General features: G+C 38.2%; 1 protein-coding gene across 8 annotated transcripts in view; it reads right to left on the reverse strand.

Moving 5' to 3' along the window:
- Positions 1-22202, reverse strand: part of MRTFA (myocardin related transcription factor A) — a 210600-nt gene that overhangs the window by 99900 nt on the left and 88498 nt on the right. The window contains exon 1 of one of the 8 annotated variants that reach the window (XM_067698184.1): positions 13381-14629. The exons of the other annotated variants lie outside the window; for them this stretch is intronic. Coding sequence (XP_067554285.1) covers positions 13381-13426 — 46 coding nt within the window. The 5' untranslated portion in view covers positions 13427-14629. Of the gene's footprint in view, positions 1-13380; positions 14630-22202 lie in introns of those variants that run through there. 8 annotated transcript variants of the gene reach the window in all.

Raw genomic sequence — 22202 nt, forward strand, 5'->3', positions numbered from 1 at the left:
TAAGCTCTTATCCTAAACTATCTAAACTAGCATATGATCCCTATGCAGGGGACCACGTTTTTCTAAATTCTCAAACACTTTTCATGTAACACCTATGAAATTCTAAGAGTACATCAAAAAAATAGTTTTCCTTCAAATTTATCAAGACTTTTCTAAAAACATTCATACTAACCACCTTAGTTGGGATTAAATATAAATTTAGTAACACTGAGTCAGTTGACCAAAAGCCAAGCTGCAAGGGGATCTTTAGCATAAAACTAATGGGAGATTATTTGCAAACATCTGGACTGACTTAGCAGATATAAAACTCAGCTGTTAGGATGTTCTGAAAGCTCTATACTACAGAGCTCAGAAGAAAAGGGGGAAGGAGGCAAGGGGACCGTTTTTTCTTACCAGAGTCAGCAAGGACCTTCACACAGAAAATGTTCCTACTCTAAAGATATACAGATTTAAATTTACTTCCTACCCACAGAAACTATTTGCAACATCGGAAAAAATTTCTAATGCACGTTTATGGCAACACACTCAGGAGGTTTTGCTTAGTTTCAAACATATGAAGCTGGTTTGGGCCATGGGTGTTGAGTCAGAAAACTTGCTACATTGCAATTCAAAATAGCATCATTTCTAATCCTCATGAACAGGTACAAGAATCACTGTTAAAAAGAGGGAAGCCTCTAGGCAAAGGTTAGGGCTTGTATGAAGGCTTTCTAAGTAGGGTTAAATGTAGGGGAAAAGGTCATCCCTATGTAGAGAGGAGATCTAGGACAAGAAAATTTAATACAGATATTCAAAAAGAAAAAAGTTAGAAATGTGTTTAACAATTATGTCATAGTGTTCTGGGGGTGCGGGAGATAAGGCAGGGAGGGAAGAGGGTAAAAAAGAAGGTAGGCTATGTAATGAAAGAACAGGACAAGGAACCTAGACAAGCTGGGTACCTGACAAGAGCTACTATATATTTATTGGGGGATAAAAGTTCACGTGGAAAGCATATAATGTAGTGGTAAAGAGCATGGATTCTGAAGCCAGACCATCTGGGTGCAATCTTAGTTCTACCACTTACCAGGTGTGTGGACACGTTCCTTTAACTACTTTGCCCCTCAATTTCACCATCTGTAAAGTGGGATAATGAGAGTATCCATTTCACATAGTTATGGCAAAGATTAAAAGAGCTAATATATGTAAGGAGCTTGGAACACTGGCACATGGTAAATCCCATTTAAAATGTGTTAGCTACTATTATTTTATTTTAAATATATTTCTATATTTTTCCTGGAATTCTTATAAAATCTACTTAGAATTCCATACTCTATAAATGTGTCTCTTATGTTTTGTGGTTTGTTGCATTGTCCTGTTTGGTCTCTACTAGTTTTTTTTTTTTTTCTTTCTTCTATTAAGCCACATATTAAAGAGAGATGCAAAAATGTAAAACAATGCCATTCTCTTACTAATTTTTTATTTTAGAAAATACAGCTATTTTTCTTAAAACATGTTATCTATGTTAACATATTAAAGGGATTTTTATTTAAGTATAGTTGATTTACAATATTGTGTTAGTTCCAGATCTGCAGCAAAGTAATTCAGTTATATACATACATATATATAGTTTCAGATTATTTTCCATTATAGCTATTACAAGATATTGAATATAGTTTCCTATCTCTACTAAATTTTAATGATTTGTTTTTCAAATATAAGGCTGTCTTGCCTATGCTTAAGGGAAATAATAAAAACTTTCTTCACCTGTGGAGAATTTTAAATGGGAAGTACTCTACTCCTGGGTTTAGGCATGGTTAGGCCCAAGAAATGAGTGAGGGCAAGGTAAGGAAACCTCAGGGAGAAAGCTCAGGAACCACCTACAGAGCTGGTTTTGCTAACTTAGAGATTATCTTCCACAACTGTTCTCAAACCTTGGAGGTTTTTGTGTAATATGGCACACTTCCTGACAAGAGATCAGGGAGACAGAGGTGGTGTGGGTGGGAAAGAAGTTCTCCCACTTGGGGTTTTGTTGTGTTTTGTTTTTTTAAGCATTACCTAGCAGTGCTACCTCCTTTTCTCCTTTTGGCTTACTTCCTTCGAGAGTAATTTTAACTCCAATCTCCTGGTGCCCAAATTAGCTCAGGGTACTCCAGAGTATATGAAGGTGAAAGGCAATCAACCTGAGTTGTTATACCCAACGGAACATTTTTCTGTTGTTCATAAAAGGAAAAAAGCAACAAAAGCCCATAAAATGTTCCACGAACTTTAAACTTTAAAAAATTTTTTAGAATAATCACACCCACTCATAGGTTTTGAAAAGCACAGCAACAGAATCACAATAGTTCAAAAGCGTAAGAGCACAGTCTGACTGAAAATGATCAATCTAATTTCACTTTGTAAACTGACTAAATGGAAAAGGGAGATAGAAATTAGCAATAGAAGTCAGAGTCCACGAAGTTAATTTTTTAAACAGTTGTTAGCCTTGTATTTATAAAGATGAGAGAGTTTTAATGTAAAGGTGACTTTAAGCTTAAAACAATCAGAGATAATTTTACAAGTTTTTGAAATCAATTTTATTGAAGTTTAATCTAGATATGACAGATTTACCCATTTTAAGCATACAAGTTCAATGCCTTTCGACAAATGTATACACCTGCGTAACCAATATGACACTCAAGATACATGACATTTTCACCCCCTCAAGTGCTCTTATGCCCCTTTGTAGTTAACTTCTCTTTCCGCTTCTGGCCCCAAGCAACAACTGATAGGCTACCTGTCACTCTTAGAGAAAGCTGCATTGTTTTCCTCAGACTTTTTTTTAAATTGAGGTATCATTCACATTCTATTCAATTCACCCATTCAAAGTCTATAATTCAGTAGTTTTTAGAATATTCCCAAAGTTGTACAACCATCACCACTATCTAGTTCCAGAATATTTTCATTACCCCCAAGAAATCCGCATCTATTAACAGTCATTCCCCATCACTGTCCTACCCACCACCAAGCCCTGGCAGCCACTAATCTTTCTGTCTCTATGAATTTGCCTATTCTGGACATTTCATATAAATGGAATTATACAATATGTGGCCTTTTGTGTCTATCTTCTGTCACTTGGCATGTTTTCAAGGTTCATCCATTTTTTAGAATAGTTTAGTACTTCATTCCTTTTTATTGGTGAATAATATTCCATTATAAGGATATACTACATTTTGTTTATCCATTCATTAAGTGATGGGCATTTGGGGTGTTTCCACTTTTGGCTAATGCTGCTATGAACATTTGTGTACAAGTTTTTGTGTGGAGCGATGTTTTCAGTTTTCTTGCGTATACACCTAGGAGTAGAATTTCTGGGTCATATGGTAAATCTGTTTAACTTTTTGAAAAGATGCCAAACTGTCTGTGTTTTCTTAAACTTTTTATTTTGAGATGATTATAGATTCCCACCCAGTTTTAAGAAATAATTCAGAGATCTGGTTTACCCTTCACCCAGTTCCCCCCTCAATGATAACAGCTTGCAAAACTATAGTGCAACATTACAACCATGATACTGACACTGATACAGTCAAGATACAGAATATTCCATCACTACAAGGATCCCTCATGTTGACCTTTGATAGCCACAATTACTTTCCTCCCAGCATCACCCCATCTCAGCCCCCAAGAGGCATCAATCTGTTCTCAATAACTATCATTTTGTCATTTCAAGAATGTTATACACATTATTCCTCCGTGCTACAATGCTGGGTACTCAGTAATTTCAAATTGATTCATTTGCTATACCTAACGGAAAAAATCATTTTAAGTACTCTACCTATTTTCCCTAAGGGAAAATGCTTGGGCAGCCCACTGTTCAATAGTTCTAATGTCATGACTTGATTTTATATGTCTTTTCAATATGTTTTTAAGGGATTTGGAGTACAGCTTTAAACATCTTCGAATGCTAGTTGGGAAAACCCATATCTTTGAAAGTTAAATTACTTTGTGCCTTAAAAACGTGAATTTCACAAATAATTTTTGTTGGAATGATGTGTGTGAAATAGCTATAAATGCTTGCTATTTTTCCCAGATTTAGGACTTTTTAATATTTGTAATTTGGTAATACTCTTTTAGAAACACTGTGTGTGTGTGTGTGTGTGTGTGTGTGTGTGTGTGTGTGTGTGTGTAATTATATTCCTAGTCATACTTCTTAACAAAAAATAGTTTGAAACATAAAAAAAAAGAATGTTATACAAATGGAATCATATATGTAACCTTTTCAGATTAGCTTTTTCACTCGGCATGATTCTTTGGAGAGCTGTCCCAGGTGTGTTTTATGTATCAACAGTTTGCTCCTTTTTTTAAAAAAAAAAAATACACCAACAGATCGTCTTTACTTCTTTCACCTGTTCACCTCCAAAACAAAGTCAATAAAAATATCTGTTGGAACAACATGCTTCAACTTTAATACGCACCTGAGGACCTTGTTAAAATAAAGATTCTGATTGCATGTCTGAAGTGGAGCCTGAGATTGTGCATTCCTAACAGGCTCCCAGGTGATACAGATGATGCTGGTCCTTGGAACACACTTTGAGTAGCAAGGTGTTAGAAGGGTTAGCAAGGTTATAGCATCTGTTTGGATAGCCTACTTAATGTTAACACCATAAATTTTCAATACTCTACACAGCCAAATATTTTATAAATTAGTCTTATGGCACTGATTTGAGGAATATAATTCTTCAGTATAAGTGCTTCAGTTCCTATCTACAAGGCAAAGATGAGGGAATATGAATTTTGGCTTTCTGATAAAGAGTAGATGGACTGTTAAGAGGAGTTTCACACCTACCCTACAAAGAACAAAATATACTACAGAAAGGTACTTTTAAACAACTGAAACATTTTATACTAACACCACTATTTTATGCCTAAGAGAACTCAGATTTTTCATACCCATCAAAAACAAACAAAAAAACTTAGTGTGTTTTTAGTTCATAAAAACTTTGCTGAAAGGTTCAGCAAATTGAGAGTAAGTTACCGTGCACGGGAAGGATCTGCAGCTCTGCCAAGAACATGACCTAATACAAACACTGCGAAGATAAATTTCAATAAATCTTACAAAATAGAAACAAAGGCAAAAAATATAAAAGACGTTTAGACAAACTAGACTGGTCAGATGGAACAGCCTAATGGGATGGAGTGCCTCCTTATCATTCACTGTTTGGTCAATGGAGTGTTTTGACGGCAGAGGTCCCAAAATCAACAGCTCTAGCTCCTGATCCAAGACACTACACTTCCAGCCATTTTCTGCCTCTTTCAACTACCTACATGTACACACACACACATACACACACCTATTTAATATGAGCTTTATATCAATACAACAGAAATATATGCTTAAGATGGAAAATTAGAAACATACAGGAAAACTCAAAGGAAGAAAAAAAAATCCACTGTGAAATCCCACTACTCAGAGACAGCTATTAATATTCTGATGTATATCCTTATAGCCATTTTTTAGGATTATATGGATAAATGGTAAACATTTTCCCACATCTTTAAATAACCTTATGACTACATTAGTACCAATTATATGAATATATCATAAGTTATTTAACCAATATTCTATTGCTAAAATATTGGTTGTTTCTGTTTGTTTCTGTTTTTTCTATCATAAAGAAAACTGCTGGGGATGTATATGCATATGTATACATAGAGCTGATTCACTTTGTTATACAGCAGAAACTAACACAAAATTGAAAAGCAATTATACTCCAATAAAGATGTTAAAAAAAATACTGCTATGAGCATCCTTATATATATACATACACACACACACACACACACATATACCTTTTTAAATATCTTTAGAACAAATTTCCAGAAGTACTTCAAGATTAAAGAAGAAAAAAAAAAGAAAAAAAAGATTAAAGAAGAAAGATATTTTTTAAAAATTTATGAGTTGCCAAATATCAAGAGAGTTGTGGCAAGTTGTCAGAATATCCAGGAAGAAATAAAAACTATCTGCACCTAATAGTATTCAAAGCCCAACAACAAAAACCAAAAACAACCACAAGATCATCAAAAACCATACAGCATTTATTATGTACCAGGAACTGTTATAAGCATTTTACATACATTAAGTTATTTAATACTTACAACTTCTTGGGGTTGGTATTGATATTATTACCTTTTTTTTTTAAACAGACGCACCAACAGGCACAGAGAGGTTAAGTAATTTGCCTAAGGTCACAGAGCTGGTAGTAGTGGCAGAGCTAAGAAACCTGGGTTCCAAAGTCTATGCTCTTGAACACTATACCCCTATTCTTCTCAACCTTTTTGACATCAGGACTCCTTTGCCCTCTTATAGTTACTGATAATTTCAAAGAGCTTTTGTTTATATAAGTTATATCTATTACTACTTATCATATAAGAAGTTAAAACTGAAAGCATTTAAAATATTTATTATTTCTTTAAAAAACAGCAATAAACCCACTATATGTTAACATACATCTTTTTATGAAAAAATATAATTATTTTCCAAAACAACAAAAAAAAGCAAGAAGAGTGCCATTTTACCATTTTTGCAAATCTCTGTAACATACAACTTACTAAGACAGCTGAATTTTCATACATGATACTGCATTCAATCTGTTGAGATATCATACCAGCATGTACCTCTGGAAAACTACACAGTACACCCATGAGTGGACAATAGTAAAAAAGGCAAATAACACCTCAGTATAAATATATAAAGAGCTTCCATCTCACATCCACTGGAAAGGTCTCAGGGATGCCCAGAGGTCCCCAGACCACACCTTGAAAACCACTGCACTAGTTACTGCAGTGCATGCTACACAGAATAGTTGAAAGGCATGTCCTCAGGAACATACCTGCCTAAAACATATTCCAAAAACATATCCCAAATTTTTTTGTAAATCATTTACTCAACAATTATTATTAAGTGCATACTATGCATCAGGTACCCTTACAGGCACTGGAAACACAGCAGAAAAACAAAAGAGAAAAATCCCCTACTTTGGGGTATTTATTTTCTTATAGGGAAAGACAGCAGTAACCAATAAACAAATAAATCACATATAGTCAGTCCTGCATATCCACAGGCTCTGCATCCACGGATTCAACCAAATACAGATTGAAAATATTTGGGGAAAAAAAAAATTCCAGAAAGTTCCAAAAAGCAAAACTTTAATTTGCTGCGCAGGCAGCTATTTACACAACATTTACATTGTATTAGGTATTATAAGTAATCTAGAGATGATTCAAAATATACGGGAGGATGCGCATAGGTTATATGCAAATACTACACCATTTTATAAAAGGGACTTGAGCGTCCATGAATTGTGGTATTGGGGGTGGGGAGTGGGCTGGAACCAAGTTGTCCCTTGGTTTCCCCACAGAAACCAAGGGACGACTGTATTCTGTCAGATGGTAAGTGGTATGAAGAAAAATAAAAGCAGAATTTTAAAAAACAGGATGGTCAGAGAAGGCCTAACTGAGAAAGTGAAATTGGAACAAAGATCTGAAGGAGGTGAGGGAGCAGGCCATGAGGCTACCCAGCAAGGAGTGCTCAAGCAGAAAGAATACCAAGTAGGAAAGCCCTGAAACAGGAGCACAGCCTAAGGTGTGCAGGGTCAGCTGAGAGGCCAGCACGGCTGGGGCAGAATCAGCAAGGGAAGACGGGGAGTGTAGTCTGAGAGTTACAGGGCTGGGGCCTTGTAAGGACTTGGGCTTTTTCTGTGAATAAGAACCAGTGGCAGGTTCTCAGTGACGAGGGATACGATCCGACTTTTCATTCTAAATGGAACATATAAGTAAGTAGTGTTTCAAGTAAAAAACCTAAATTTAAACATATATTCCATCTCTTACTGTGTGTCTTGAAGCCTCTCTAAGCCTCAGTCTCCTACCCTACAAAATGTGAAGGTACAGATACCTTAAAATTGTTGGGAAGATCAAATAAGATAATATACATAAAAACACTTTAGAAGTATGATACACTATAAAAATTTCACTACTGAGTTTATTTTCACTATGTAATTGCCACAGATTCCTCTTTTCCTTTTTTTTCCTCTTTACAGAGCCCTCTGTACTCTCACTAGACTGCTGCCACCACCCCATTTATGTGGCTGCCGTGAGATTAAGGATGCCCTAGACCCCTAACAACATGAGCTCAGCCTGATACTGCCCTTTAGCTTGTTGAGAGCAAGGCAGAGAACGTTGTTTTTTGTTGTTGATGGCAGAGCGGGAGGTTTTTAATTTTTTTCCCCCTTGTTATTATAAAGAAAATCCTTTCAAAAATAATGCATGTGGTAATCATAAAAGTGAAGTTCCAAAAAAAACAAGACTGTATGAGACTCATCTTTATTTAATTTGGCACTGTTTTAATAAAGCTAAAACTGTGGTTCATGGTCTTGACAGCTTGCCTCATCCAAAAGGAAACAAAAGGGAAGAAAAAAAGATAGAGACAGACAGACGAATTCAAATTCCTTTGATCTAGGTCCTAACTCTAAGGGGACCCCAGATAAATTAATAAGTCAGAGAAAGGGCAGTAAGACGCAGTCCAGAATACTGATGACAACATCTGTTTGTCTGCCTACCTGTCTTCTGAGATCATCATCAAGGTATGAGATCAGCACTCAGGCCAGAGACGGCAGGACAAGATGGAGGTGAACCAGGGAACCACAGGGCCTGTAGCATCTGACTCCACTTCCCAGGGGCAGGAGGTAGACACCCAGGCACTGGTTTTTATCTCTACCTCTTAAGATGTGAGTCACTCTGGGTAGTGAGAGAAACCTGCAAGGGAAAACCCAAAGAAACCAAGATCTCTGGGGGAAATTATAAACAATCTCATACGTCAAAGGTCTCTGATGGTTTCCTTGTAAGTATGTTATAGCAGAAAGAGCACTGTCATGGGAGTAAGGAAATGAATTCTCCTTCCATCTCTTCCACCAATTAATCATGTGACTTCAGGAAATTAACTAACCTCAAAGAGCCAAATTCCTCATCTTAAATAAAGGAGAGGACAAGAAAATACCTAAGGTTTCCTTCAAGCTCTAAAATTTCTTGAACATAAACAAGAACATATTTTTAAAAGCCCATATTAATATTTAGAGTATTAGTAGATCCAAAAGGTAGTTATTGCTGAAGGTTCTGGAGTTTTTCACTAGCACTATAGACCCCTGAGTGATGTGAACCCAAACAAGGGGCCCTTCCTTAAAGAATTAATGTATCACCTAAAAGGGCAAAAGTTGTCTGCCCACCATCTTCCTTTAACTTCATTTTTATGAATTACTCCTCCTCTCTCTCTAACCCATACTATTATAAAATATACAGGTCAGAGGCAAACTGTAATGATTAGGGAACCAGAAGTTAAATAAATATGCAAGAATTAAGCATACAGACATCAAGGAATGAGAGAGTAAATGGACCGAGGAAACACTTTTATATGGTAGCATGTATGGGTACACACATAAAAAATTTTAAAGGTATATACAGTTAAAAGCAAACTAACAAAGCAGTTTTCTAAGGGACAAATCGAAGAGGGTAATTAGAGGACTTTAGTGTACACTGTGCTGCATTTCTCAGGTTGGATAATGTGTCCATGGGCTTGTGTGTTCTATATACTGTTGTAATATGTACTCTACATGTTCTTTCACAATTATGGGGTATCCCATAATCATAATAAATTTAAAAGAGAACTCCATTCTTTTGTGGAACAAAAAGTCTCTTCTGTCCCAATCCCCCAGCTCTCCAACCCTTCTCCCTAAGGCAGTCACTGTTGCCAGTTTCTTACAGTCCTTCCAAAGATATCCTACACAAGACAAGAGTGGGGAGGGGGAATGTCGGGTGCGGATGGAGTCTGTGTGTGTGCATGGGTGGGTGGGTGTGCAGAGATATGCGCACAAGAGACACGGAAAAAACAAACCGACTCCCTAACCGTGCCTCATCCAGATCAGGTGTGTATCCTGTGACCAAACATACCTAGGAAACTGCTTCAATCCCTTTCTCTACAAAGGAACTATGATCCACTGTTGTACAGTTATAAACTAGTAAGAAGACTGCACTGGCTGGATGCAGGGACAGGGCCTGCCTGGTCAAAGCCTTACATATTAGCTGTCAAGGGCTGAGCCCTGGCATTCCTTGGTTCTAAAACATACCAGAGTCAGCGCTGTGCCCCAATATTCCCTTGGTCTTAGCTTCAGAAATCCCAAATGTCCATCTCAGATAATTAGTTTTCTAATCACAATGATCTAGATAGGTTTCCATAGGGGTGATAGGTGCTTTAATCCTCTGTGACTTGATCAGAACACTTGGATTTAGCAGTACACATCGCAGGAAGAGAGTGCACACTGCACATCCTGAGATGCGAAAGAACTTCAGTTTTGAAAGCTGTGCATTCAACAGCACACGCTTAGGGCAAGGCCTGGCTAAGATACAGGATGATAGTTAGAGGATTCATGTCTTAATACAACAACAGATCTTAAAATACTTTCATAAAATCTTGATTTAGGACGCTTATGCCAATTTATTAGGGTAAGTATGCCAAACCAGATTTCTTCATTCATTAAAAAAATAAAATACATGGGGCTTCCCTGGTGGTGCAGTGGTTAAGAATCTGCCTGCCAATGCAGGGACACGGGTTCGAGCCCTGGTCCGGGAAGATCCCACATGCCACAGAGCAACTAAGCCCGTGCGTCACAACTACTGAGCCTGCGCTCTACAGCCCGCGAGCCACAACTACTGAGCCCACGTGCCACAACTACTGAGCCTGCATGCCACAACTACTGAAGCCCGCGCACCTAGAGCCCGTGCTCTGCAACAAGAGAAGCCACCGCAATGAGAAGCCCGTGCACCGCAACGAAGAGTAGCCCCCACTCGCTGCAACTAAAGGAAGCCCGCGTACAGCAACGAAAACCCAACGCAGACATACATACATATATACACACATAAAAAGAAAATACATACTGAGTGTCTACCACGTGCCAATGTCAGAAGCCAATGTATGGATGAATATATAGCCTTTGAGAAGCTAATAATCTAATTAGGAAGACATGAAAAATGATAATTAGTCTACATTGTAAAGGTGGTGCTGCAGGAACAGAGAGAAGGAAGGGCTGACTCTGTTGAGAGAGGTTTCACAGAAAGGCACCATCTGTACTGGATCTCAAAGGGTCAGAAAGAGACCACCAGCAGTTGAGGAGGATGAAAGTCTCCTCATGCAAGTATGCCTCACCAAAAATCTCCAAGCTTCAAATACTAAATGAAAACACAATGTATCCTGGAACTTTGCCGTAACATTCAGTATATTAAAGTTTAATTTAGGGTGAAAATCTTATATCTTGAATCTTGTCAAAGGAGTTTCATTACTTTAAACATTTCATTAAATAGTAGTTTCACCTATAAAGCACATATTCATGGAAGTCCAAATACCTTATTGCTGGAAAACCTACAGCTCACATAGTCTAAATGTCTTGACTTTATAGAAAGAATGATAGGCTTCTTTTTTTTAATTAAAGCTTCATAAGAGATGCTTTTTCATTTCCTATCATAGATACATCTATTATTTACTATTACAATCCAGTATAATGGTTACAGCTTCAGAAGAAAACAGTAACAATTTTACAAAGCAACACAGTACTAAGGTTTTTGAACATTTAGGAACCACAAGTACTAGAGCCATCAGTTTGCTATTACTCCTTTCTATACCCAGTTTCCCTTTTATGAACATATGCAAAAGAAAAAGGTCCACATACATGCTATTCTCTGCAGACCTTTCATTCTACCTGTATCCAATACCCCTGTCAATTTCATCCATACTTGTCTTACATACTATTATCCTTTAAAAGTTTTATGAAGTAGCTGGTCCAACAGATGGGTGGCTAGCCCTACCCAACATATGTCACAGGAAGAACAGCTCTTAGGCAAGACAAGAAGATATTAAGTAAGTCCCTTTCCCTTATCCAGCTAGGAACAGTGAGATCCCAGCTCAGAAAAAAGCAATCTTTTAACCTTTATTAAGAAAAGTTACTGGACTGAGATTATCTGTAAGTAACAAGATGATCAAAGAAGGGAGAGAGAGTCCAAATGCTAACTTCTACTTCCTAAAATAAAATATGTACTTGCCCACATACAGCAGAGAACCAGGATACAGAACAGGGGGAAAAAAAAAAAATCTGTGTCATTTTAACTGGGAACTATTTCATCAAAGACAGATGGGAAACATTCAGATAAGCATACTATCTTGTTTAGAACACAAAGCTCAAAAGATCTGTGGGAGGAAAAGGAAAGGAACCTGGAATGCAGAGCATACATGAACAGAAAGACTCAACTAATAAACGACTCATCATGATCTTATTTGTAAAACCAGAAAAAACAGAACAGTAGCAATATCTTTCCTTTTTGTCCATACCCTGTCCATAAAGTGTAATGTGATAGCATCTGATTGTGTCTTCAGATGGATATCTGTGTCTTTCAACATACTATCTAAGCGCTCCCCGAGGAGAACAGTGAGACCAGTTCTGCCTGAGACAGTATCTGCCAGCACCAAGGAGTCTAATTTTCCTTTGAGCGAAGGCCAGTGGATGGGAAGAGGTCCCCAAATGCCACTTGTATGAATCTTTCAAAATATTCTCTGAAACAGGAAAACACTACAGACTACATTTTAGTAGAAGTCTAAAAATAACAAAAGAACATACCCTATTTTTAGATATCTAACTTACAAGTTTAAGAACACTAGAAGAAATCATTAAAAACAAACTGGGATTTTTAAAATGCTTTAAAAGATACTTTTAAATTGGGAAAACTGTTAAGAGATAGAATTTCAAAAATCCTGCATTCCTTCTGTTGACTGGCTGCCTCCTTGCTCAAACTTCCTCATCTCCAAAACTTAGAGTCCCAATCCTACATGTTATCAAGAGGATTTCCAAAGAACCAGAAGATGATACAAATAAAAGATATACCACAAAAGAGAAAAACAGCTAAGGAAAAATTTTAAGCCACGCTTTCACAAAGAGCCATTTAAAGAAGAGTGTAGATTAGTGATAAAGACAGTACTGTATAAAACAGCAAAAGCAATTTAATTATCCCTCATTAAAAGCAGCACCACAGACAATAACAAAATACTTGATTAAAGAAGACAAGTCGTTTTTTCTCACATGTCTCCTCACTGAACAATCTTAAGATCGGTAAGCATCTAATTCAAAGCTATGTCTGAAGATCTAGAATTTGCAATCAGGAAAAAATTATTATTTTTTACAATAAAATCCTGAAAATGCAGTACATTTACTGGACAATTTATATTTACCCTCCCTCTATCTTCCTCCCCATCTCCATCCAACCCTAGTACAAATATGCCCAATGTTTTTTAAGAAAGCTATAGCAAATAGGATTTGCAGGCAATACGGGAATTACCGGACTGTACAGCCATCATTAACATCTCAGGTTCCAGTAGCGTCATGACAGGTTCTTCTCAGAAACAAGAGCCCACAAATATAATGAAAAAACCTCAAAGTCGCAGAAGAAAGATGTTGTCTTCGGAGGCTACTGAAGCTTTCATAAATTCAGTCTCATGCCTTATGCTCAGATCAGACTGTGAGAACTCACTCCCCTTCTGAGTGCAGTTACCAATTTATCCACCCTTCACACAAGTCAAGATGGCACAGAGTTGATTTACTGCCGACAGGAAACCAAAAAGCACTCAAGTTAAGACATATGAAGTGTGGTTAGAACAGTGAGTGAGCTCCTCCCCTTGCTATTCGTCTCTGGGGGGAGGGGAGAGACGGACAGAATGACCTTCAGAAAAGAGATCAACTGCTTTTTTCCCCCTCTCTTTTCAAGAAGAGAAGACGAGTGTTTTGTTCAAAACCTTAGTATGAGGGACTCTGCTGCTAATGCAGTTCAGAGCAACAGATTAAACATAATCCAAACAGCTCAATCTTGTGAAAGACACAGCCCAATTACTGACCCATTAATGGGAGGTGGGATGGGATCAGGCATATATAAACACATACACACAAATAAATATGTACGGTGAGTTAGTTTTCTGAAAAAGCGTTCTAACGGCTTTTTCATCTGTGGTACTTATAGACAACAGGCTAAGGAAGTTGAATGTTTAACTACAGAAGCACAGATATTTTCTCCACTCCCTCTCCAATTAAAATATCTGTTTTAAAAAGTCATCTGAATACATTCCGGAGCTATAATCTGTCTTTCAGATCTGCCAAACTCCTAAAAGAGCTCCTTACTTGTGCCTGTGTAAGACACGGGATCTGTGAATACACAGCTTACTGATGTTATTGACTTTTCTAAAATGCTTTATGATCTTGCTGGACGTTTGGAACACATAAGAAGACAGTTACAGAAATAAGAATTTCCCTTTCCTCATAAAGAAACTTCAATCCTTTTTCTACTAGCACAGAGCAGGATCTTCTGAATAAAAACGACCAAGAGGCATTTTAATTTTTCATCACAAAAACAAAAAGAAACTAAAATCTTTTCAAATTACAGCAATTTCCATTTATCCAAAATTAAAAACTCATTTCTTCCCTTCACAGTACTTTTTACTGATATTCATAATAAGGATATTAAGATGCCTTTCAGCATATCTGATTGACTTTCCTTTTTTGGGGGGGGGCGACATTGGGTCTTCATTGCTGTGCGCGGGCTTTCTCTAGTTGTAGTGAGTGGGGGCTACTCTTCGTTGCAGTACGCGGGTTTCTCACTGCAGTGGCTTCTCTTGTTGCGGAGCACGGGCTCTAGGTGCACGGGCTTCAGTAGTTGTGGCTCGTGGGCTCTAGGCGTGCCGGCTCAGTAGTTGTGGCACACGGGCTCAGCTGCTCCGTGGCATGTGGGATCTTCCCGGACCAGGGCTAGAACCCATGTCCCCTGCATTGGCAGGCGGATTCTTAACCACTGCGCCAACAGGGAAGTCCCTGATTGACTTTTAAATAGCTGAAAACTAGAAATCCATTTTTGGTATGTTTAGCTAGAATGCCTCGGTTTTTTCTGGGTGACAGCCTGTATCTTGAAAGCCTACTGGGCAAACTCAGCCCAGCAAATGCCTTAATGCTCACGTAGTCACACAAATGATAAATGAAAGTGCTTAGAGGTCTTAAAAGAGAAAGTAGTCTCAGAATGATTGACGGCAATATTCTGTTATTAGAAAAGAGAAAGCAATTCAGATTTGCGGTGGGGGAGATTCTGTGGAGGAGAAAAAACTTCCTTTCTTTCTCACTCCAAGAACATCATGTTTAAAAGAAAAGCCAGAAAAGCTCTATATAGAACTGTGGGAATGACTCAACAGGCAACGGAGTGGCAGCCGGTGTGGGCTAAATGCTGCTCTGAGAAGAGAGAAGCATTCTCACTGGCCCCTTCTCACAACCAAGCTCTCAAACCATCTTATGAAAAATGGGTCAATTCCAACTCTCAGACTACATGATAGTCTGGTCAGAGGTTACCAACTAAAGGAAAAGAATCCCTAAAAGCTTGAGTCATTCCTTTGTCCATATGTGGGCTGGACAATTTGCTGTGTGAGGGTTTTTCAAGTGAAACAAGTTCTCACAGTTCTGTACTTAGAGGAAAATAAATACAAATTATAAGATTCCTGCAAAGAAGATGGTAGGAAGGGCAGAGGGCTGTTCCCCTTCTGCCAAAACTTTTCTGTTTGCTGTAGAAGAGTGCTCGGAATGTCAACTGTCAATATTCCAGCCCGACAGAGATACAGTGCTGACAGTCACGTCACGTGGTGGTAGTAACATTAACACATCACATTTCAACTGATTTGTTTACTTTTTCACAGCAACTCCACACCCATTATTTCATCTGCACTTTGGGATAAAAGGAGCTAAACAAAAAGAAAACAATTTTTAAAACAGAAATCCAAAAAATTAATCTTAAAAAAAAAACCAACAAGCAACATAATCTGCCTACTGCTAGGATTTTGCATTCACCCTGAAGACAGCACAGCATCAGACTCAATGTGAAAACTGGTTTTAAAACAGGTTTCACAATTCTAAAAGTCTGAACTCCTATGGCAGCTTCAAATCCACTAATTTTTGTGCAAATTAGCAAAATTTCATAGAAAGAGAACTAAAGTAAACTTTGAAAAGGTCTCTGCACACGTGAACATGATTTTCAAGTTGATGGAACCAGGGAAATGAAGGGTAATGATCTTAATTCCCAATAAAATAAAAGCTCTTTTGCTTTTAATCATAACTCTCTAGCTAATTAACAAAATTTTAATATGATCTACAGTCTATTAATCTACTCTAAAGGGACTGCAGTATAGCAATATAGTTTATTCATATAAAGCTTTCCCACCCACCACTGGCTCCCCAAAGGCCTTTAATGTTCATAATCAAGAGGAACTAGACAAGTTCTTATCCTGCTTGATCTTCCTACTGGATTTGTCATGGTTTCCATACTCTTCTTAAAATTTCCCATTTCCCTGACTTCCTTTAAAAATACTACTTTCCTACTTCTCTGACCTTTCCTCTCAGAATTCTAAATCGCTCCTCTTTCTCTGCCCCTCTCAGGAGCACCCCTTTCCTTTCCTCTTGTACATATTCTCCCTGGGCAACCTCAGCCTTTCTTAAGGTTAACCACCACCTACCTACTGGTCCATATCAAGCCCTACCTTTACTTGTACTCTACCAACTATGCATCTCTACGTGGCTTGGCTATCCTAAACTCAGTACGTACAAAAGCTAACTTCCAATATCATTGTTTTGCACCAACCCCTCAAGACACTTTGCTTCTATTTGCCCTAACTTAGGTAACAGTACTCAGGTCCTAAACCATAAACTTAGACTCCCCTCCCTTCAGCCCCAAATATCTAAGTTTAATTAGCTTATAACTTATTTCTCAAATCCATCCTTTTTGTTCCATCCCTACAACCAGTGCTTTATTTTAGGTCCCTAATATTTCTTGTCTGGAGTACAGTAACAGCTTTTTATCGATAAAAACATTATAGAAAAGTTCAAACATACACAAAGGTAGAAAGAATGGCATAATAAGCAGCTTATGTACCCCATCACTTAGCTTCAAAATTTATCAATACATGCCTGCTTCCCCCAGCACCCAGCCAATACCGGATCACTCTGGAGCAAATTCTAGGCATCACCTAATTTCCCCTTTATTCTGTAAACCCAGAAGATAAGAACTATTTTCTTAACATAACTACAATACCACTACCACACCTAAATCTTTTTATAATTCCTCAATATCATCAACTATCCAGTAGATGTTCAAATGTTCCCTCCTGTCTCATAAATTTTGTATAGATGATTTATTCGAATCAGAGTCCAACAGGGACAACATATTGCATTTCATTAATGTATCTCTCTCTCTCTTTTTTTTTTTTTGGCCACGCCAGGCAGCTTGCAGGATCTTAGTTCCCCAACGAGGGATCGACCTCGGGCCCCGGGCATTGGAAGCATGGAGCCCTAACCACTGGACTGTCAGGGAATTCCCTCTTGAAGCTCTTTTAATCTATAGATTTCTACTTCCTCTTTTCTTTTCTTGTAGTTTATTTGTTGAAAATAACCAGACTGTTTTCCCACATTTTGGATTTTGCTAACTGTATCCCAAAGGTGCCATTTAACATACTGCTCCATCCCCTTTATTTACAGTAAGTTAGGAGTTAGACGCATACAGAGTCATGACCCAATTCAGGTTCAAGTTTTTCACCAGAATATTTTGTAGGTGGTAGTGTGTACTTCAGCAGTAGCTTCTTAACTGTGCTCCTTCTCTCCAGCCTTTGCCTCGATTAAAAATCATCCTTGTTACCAACTGACTCTTGTTCCTCCTTCAAAACTCAGTTTAAGTGCTGCCTTCTCCAGAAAGCCTCCCTGATTACACCCTCCATGGATATGCTAAATAACCCTCATTTACGATCCCTCAGAACCTGTTCCCAACTCTATTACTGCTCTTTACCACATGGTTTAATGCCTCTGTATTAACAGAGCTCACACAGTGTCTAACATGTGACAGCATTCATAAATGTATGCCAAATGGAATGAAAAGCCCTATTTATCTCAGAAAATTCTAACAGCATGGGAAACGTTCATAACCACAAAAGAATCCTTACCTACCCAGAAAAGGCAGGTAGTCTGCTACAATTTTCATTAGAACACATGCCATGTTATTACTTAGGAAACTACATGAGGAAGACTGAAATCATCCACAGTACTGAGGTATAGGGTTAACATAAAAAAGGACATCCACAATAATAACCTCAGGAATATTAAGTGCTAATGACAATGAAAATGCCCAAATTGTAGGGGATGAGTAGGAGAAACCAGAGAAACAGAGCACCTGGCTCACCTAACAAACTAAGCAATCCTTTAAGCACTGAAAGTTGTCAGCTTCACTAACAACTGATATCAATTCCTAGGATGGAATGTAGTACACACAGGTATACAAAATTAAGAATGCCTTTTTGTGATCTCTGTGGGATTTCAGAACACAGAAATGTAATCTTGTTCCTATGTCCACTTCTGATTTGGGTTCTCACAGTACATGCAGGAGTTTACTGACGTTCAGCTCTACAAAGATCTAATCATCATATGGAAATTTCACAGGCTCCAACCAATTAAGTCTCTCCCCCAGACAACTGGTATTGGCCAAAGTGAAAATACCCAAAAGATAACAAAATCCAACACCCAGACAAGTTGTTACAGGTCCTGGGCAGTTTTCATTTCCTGTGAACACAACCTACTATTGATGAGAAACCCAGTCAAGACCTGCAAACCTGGGAGGCTCACACATTACCATAGGTATACTATTCCTCAGCCTCAGGACAGACGAGGGCTATACCTCCAGCTAACTTTCCAAAGGACGGTCAATGTTAAGGGCTATGATAGCCACAAACAGCCAGCTCATTCATTCGGCATGTCTGAAATACCGTCATTATGCACGGTATCAATGCCAGTGGGGGCAAAAAGACAACGATGAAACAGACTGCCACTGCCTCTGTCCTCAAGGGCCTCATAATGAAGTAAGGTAGAAAATCTCTAACCAACAATTTAAAACAGAAGAAATGAAGTGATAAGTAAGAGTACAAACAATGAGCTACACAAACGTAAAAGAAGCAGCAATTGGTTCTGGTTACCAGAGACCTGGATTGTTTCTTAGGGGAAGGATGATGTGAGCTGGCTTTTAAGAAAAACAGTCACCAGAGTTTATCAGTTTCTTTTCCAATTCCCAACTCCACACACTTGTATACCCATGAATCATAAAATAACACAGCCAAAAGAAACCCAGTCTTGACCTAATCCAGCCCCTTATCCAGAGAACTAAGATGAGAGACATGTAAGAAACTCTTCTTTAAATTCCTGACAAGTGGTTCCCAGTCTGTTACTTGAGTACTTGTGGAAGAACCTTAAAAATGATCTTTTAGTGAGAAAGGAAATGAACTGAATGGTCAAAAATGAAGAAACAACTACACACATTTGGGGAAAGATTATTCCTCACTAATCATCAAAGAAATACGAACTGAAATGAAAACATTTCAACGATCACATCATCAAAGTCCTTTACAAATAAGACTATCAATGTTAGTAAGTGAAACTGGCACTCCAACAGGGTTGACATAATTGTAACTTGGTGGGCCACTCTGGAATGGAATGGGACAATGTATTTCTCAAGAACCTCAATTGTTAACAAGGCCTACAAAGGCTTGTGTGATCTGGCCCCTAACTATCTACTTATTTCACATCACTTTCTCTCTCTCTCTCCACTGACAGAATGATATTCTTTTAGCTCTTCTGTGCCAAGTTTTCCCCAGTGAACCCTTGCCTGTCCCAGACCCCTTTCCCCACCTCCTCCTCTTCCCAGTCTGAACACAGGCTATGCCCTCTTTGCTTTGTTGAGCCAAGCGCTCACTACTTGTGCTTTGGCTATCAGCCTAAACATCTCTCCCTCCCTGACCAACCTCCCCACCTCCCCACACACCTAAATTAGAACCATCACAGTGAGATTTGCTAATCTGTTTAACATCTTGTGCTTTTTTTCCCCCCTAAGCACTTACCAAAATTTGTAACTATGAATTGGCTTGTGTAACTCTTTGTTTAATCTTTCTGTCTTTCTCTAACTGTAAACTCTATGACAATGAGAACCTTATCTGTCTTGTTCCTTACTGTCTCTCCAATACTTGGCATACAGATGGTGCTCAACAGTCACTGAATAAATGTTTTCAATGCTAAAACGGTCAAATTCTTTAAGCCAATATTTTCACTTGAGGACCTCAATAACCTAAAATGCAGAAAAGGCTTTTAAAATGTTCATCCAAATATTAGTGTAAGTGTGAAAAACAGTAAATGATTCAAATGTCCAATCAGTGGGGAAATGAAATAAATGATGGCACAGAATGGAAGTTCTACACATATTAAAAGGCTACTTATAAGAAGTATTTCAATGACTAAAAAATCTTAAGCTCCAGTGCTAAGTGAAAAAAAGCAGGACACATAATTGAGTCTATTGTATTAGCTCAGTTATTTTTAAAACATACACTTGGAAGAAAACTAGCGGGAAATAAACCATGTGCTAATAAGAATTTTCTCTGGGAGAGGGAAGTTATTTGTGTGTATGTTGTTTGTTTTTTGTTTGTTTGTTTGTTTAAGAGAGAGATTCTATCTGGTATCTGTTCTCCAGGAGCCTAGCACAACATGTGATGAATACTCAAGAATGGGAAATTGATTCTCTCTCAGTACTGAGATGAAATAGGTTATGAAATTCTCTACATCACATTTTAACCAGAATTGCTCAATGAACTAGCATGCTTAAGATTTGGGCATTTTCACATTGGCTAATCTAAAAAACCCTTGACAACCAGGCCTCCTGAGGAACGTAAGTAACAAATCTTTCCTTTCCCCAAGAAAATAATGTAATTTGGATCAGAAACTGCCCACTCAAAATTTTTACTTCTCCCAGCAGTTAATTAGTACCTCCTGTGCAACACTAAAGCATGAAAGGATACAGTGTACTCTTACAGGAAAAAAAATACATTATCTGCCCTTTCTTCCACAGGCTACACATATGGAAAACAAATGAGTACTTCCCAAATTTTACACAAAGGAGAAAAACCTATGAAAGGGGAATGAGTTATGTCGAAGTGAACATTCTGTCCTGTTCATTTCTCTTTACATAATTCTTCCCATCCCACCCAGCAAAGCAGATAACAGACACATACAAATTGCATCTGTTATTTCTTCCAGAAAAATATTTGGGATCAGCAACAACAGTTAGAAAGCGAAAAAAATTTAAAAGATACCATAACAGCATTAAAACTTATGAAACCTCTGAAAATGAATCTAACAAAAGCTATGTAAAACCACCACATAGAAAATTATAAAACCTCACTGGGAGATTCAGAAAATCTAAAAAAATGGAGAGGAAATTCCCTGGTGGTCCAGTGGTTAAGACTCTGTGTTTCCAGCACAGGGGGCAGGGGTTCAACCCCTGGTCAGAGAACTAAGATCCCACAAGCTGTGGGGTATGGCCAAATAATAATAAGTTCTTAAATAAATGGAGAAAAATACCACATTTGTAGCACAATATTCTAAAGATGCTCATTCTCTCCAAATTGGTTTATAGATTTATTCCAATCAAAATCCCACAGTGATTTTAAAATTAATATGGAAATGCAAAGGGCCAAGAAAAAGACTCTTGGAAAAGGAAAAAGATGGGAAGACTGACTTCTCCCATAGAACAGGACTAACTACTGTTAACAGAATCAAGACTGAGGTATTGGTACAAGCACAGACACACAGACCAGTGGAAACAAACAGGAGCTCAGAAACACACTCACACATAGGCAAGTCCCTGATACATGAAAGGAGCTCTGCTGATCAGTGGGGAAGAAGATTATTTTCAATAAATAAGAATCCGGGACTTCCCTGGTGGCGCAGTGGTTAAGAATCTCCCTGCCAATGCAGGGGACACGGGTTCGAGCCCTGGTCCGGGAAGATCCCACATGCCACGGAGCAACTAAGCCCGTGCGCCACGACTGAGCCTGTGCTCTAGAGCCCACGAGCCACAACTACTGAGCCCACGTGCCACAACTACTGAAGCCCGCGTGCCTAGAGCCTGTGCTCCACAACGAGAAGCCACCGCAGTGAGAAGCCCGCACACCACCACAAAGAGTAGCTCCGGCTCGCAGCAACTGGAGAAAGCCCACATGAAGCAATGAAGACCCCACACAGACATAAATAAATAAATAAATAAATTTTTAAAAA

This window comes from Pseudorca crassidens, chromosome 11 (assembly GCF_039906515.1).
Source record: "Pseudorca crassidens isolate mPseCra1 chromosome 11, mPseCra1.hap1, whole genome shotgun sequence".
NCBI lineage: Eukaryota > Metazoa > Chordata > Mammalia > Artiodactyla > Delphinidae > Pseudorca > Pseudorca crassidens.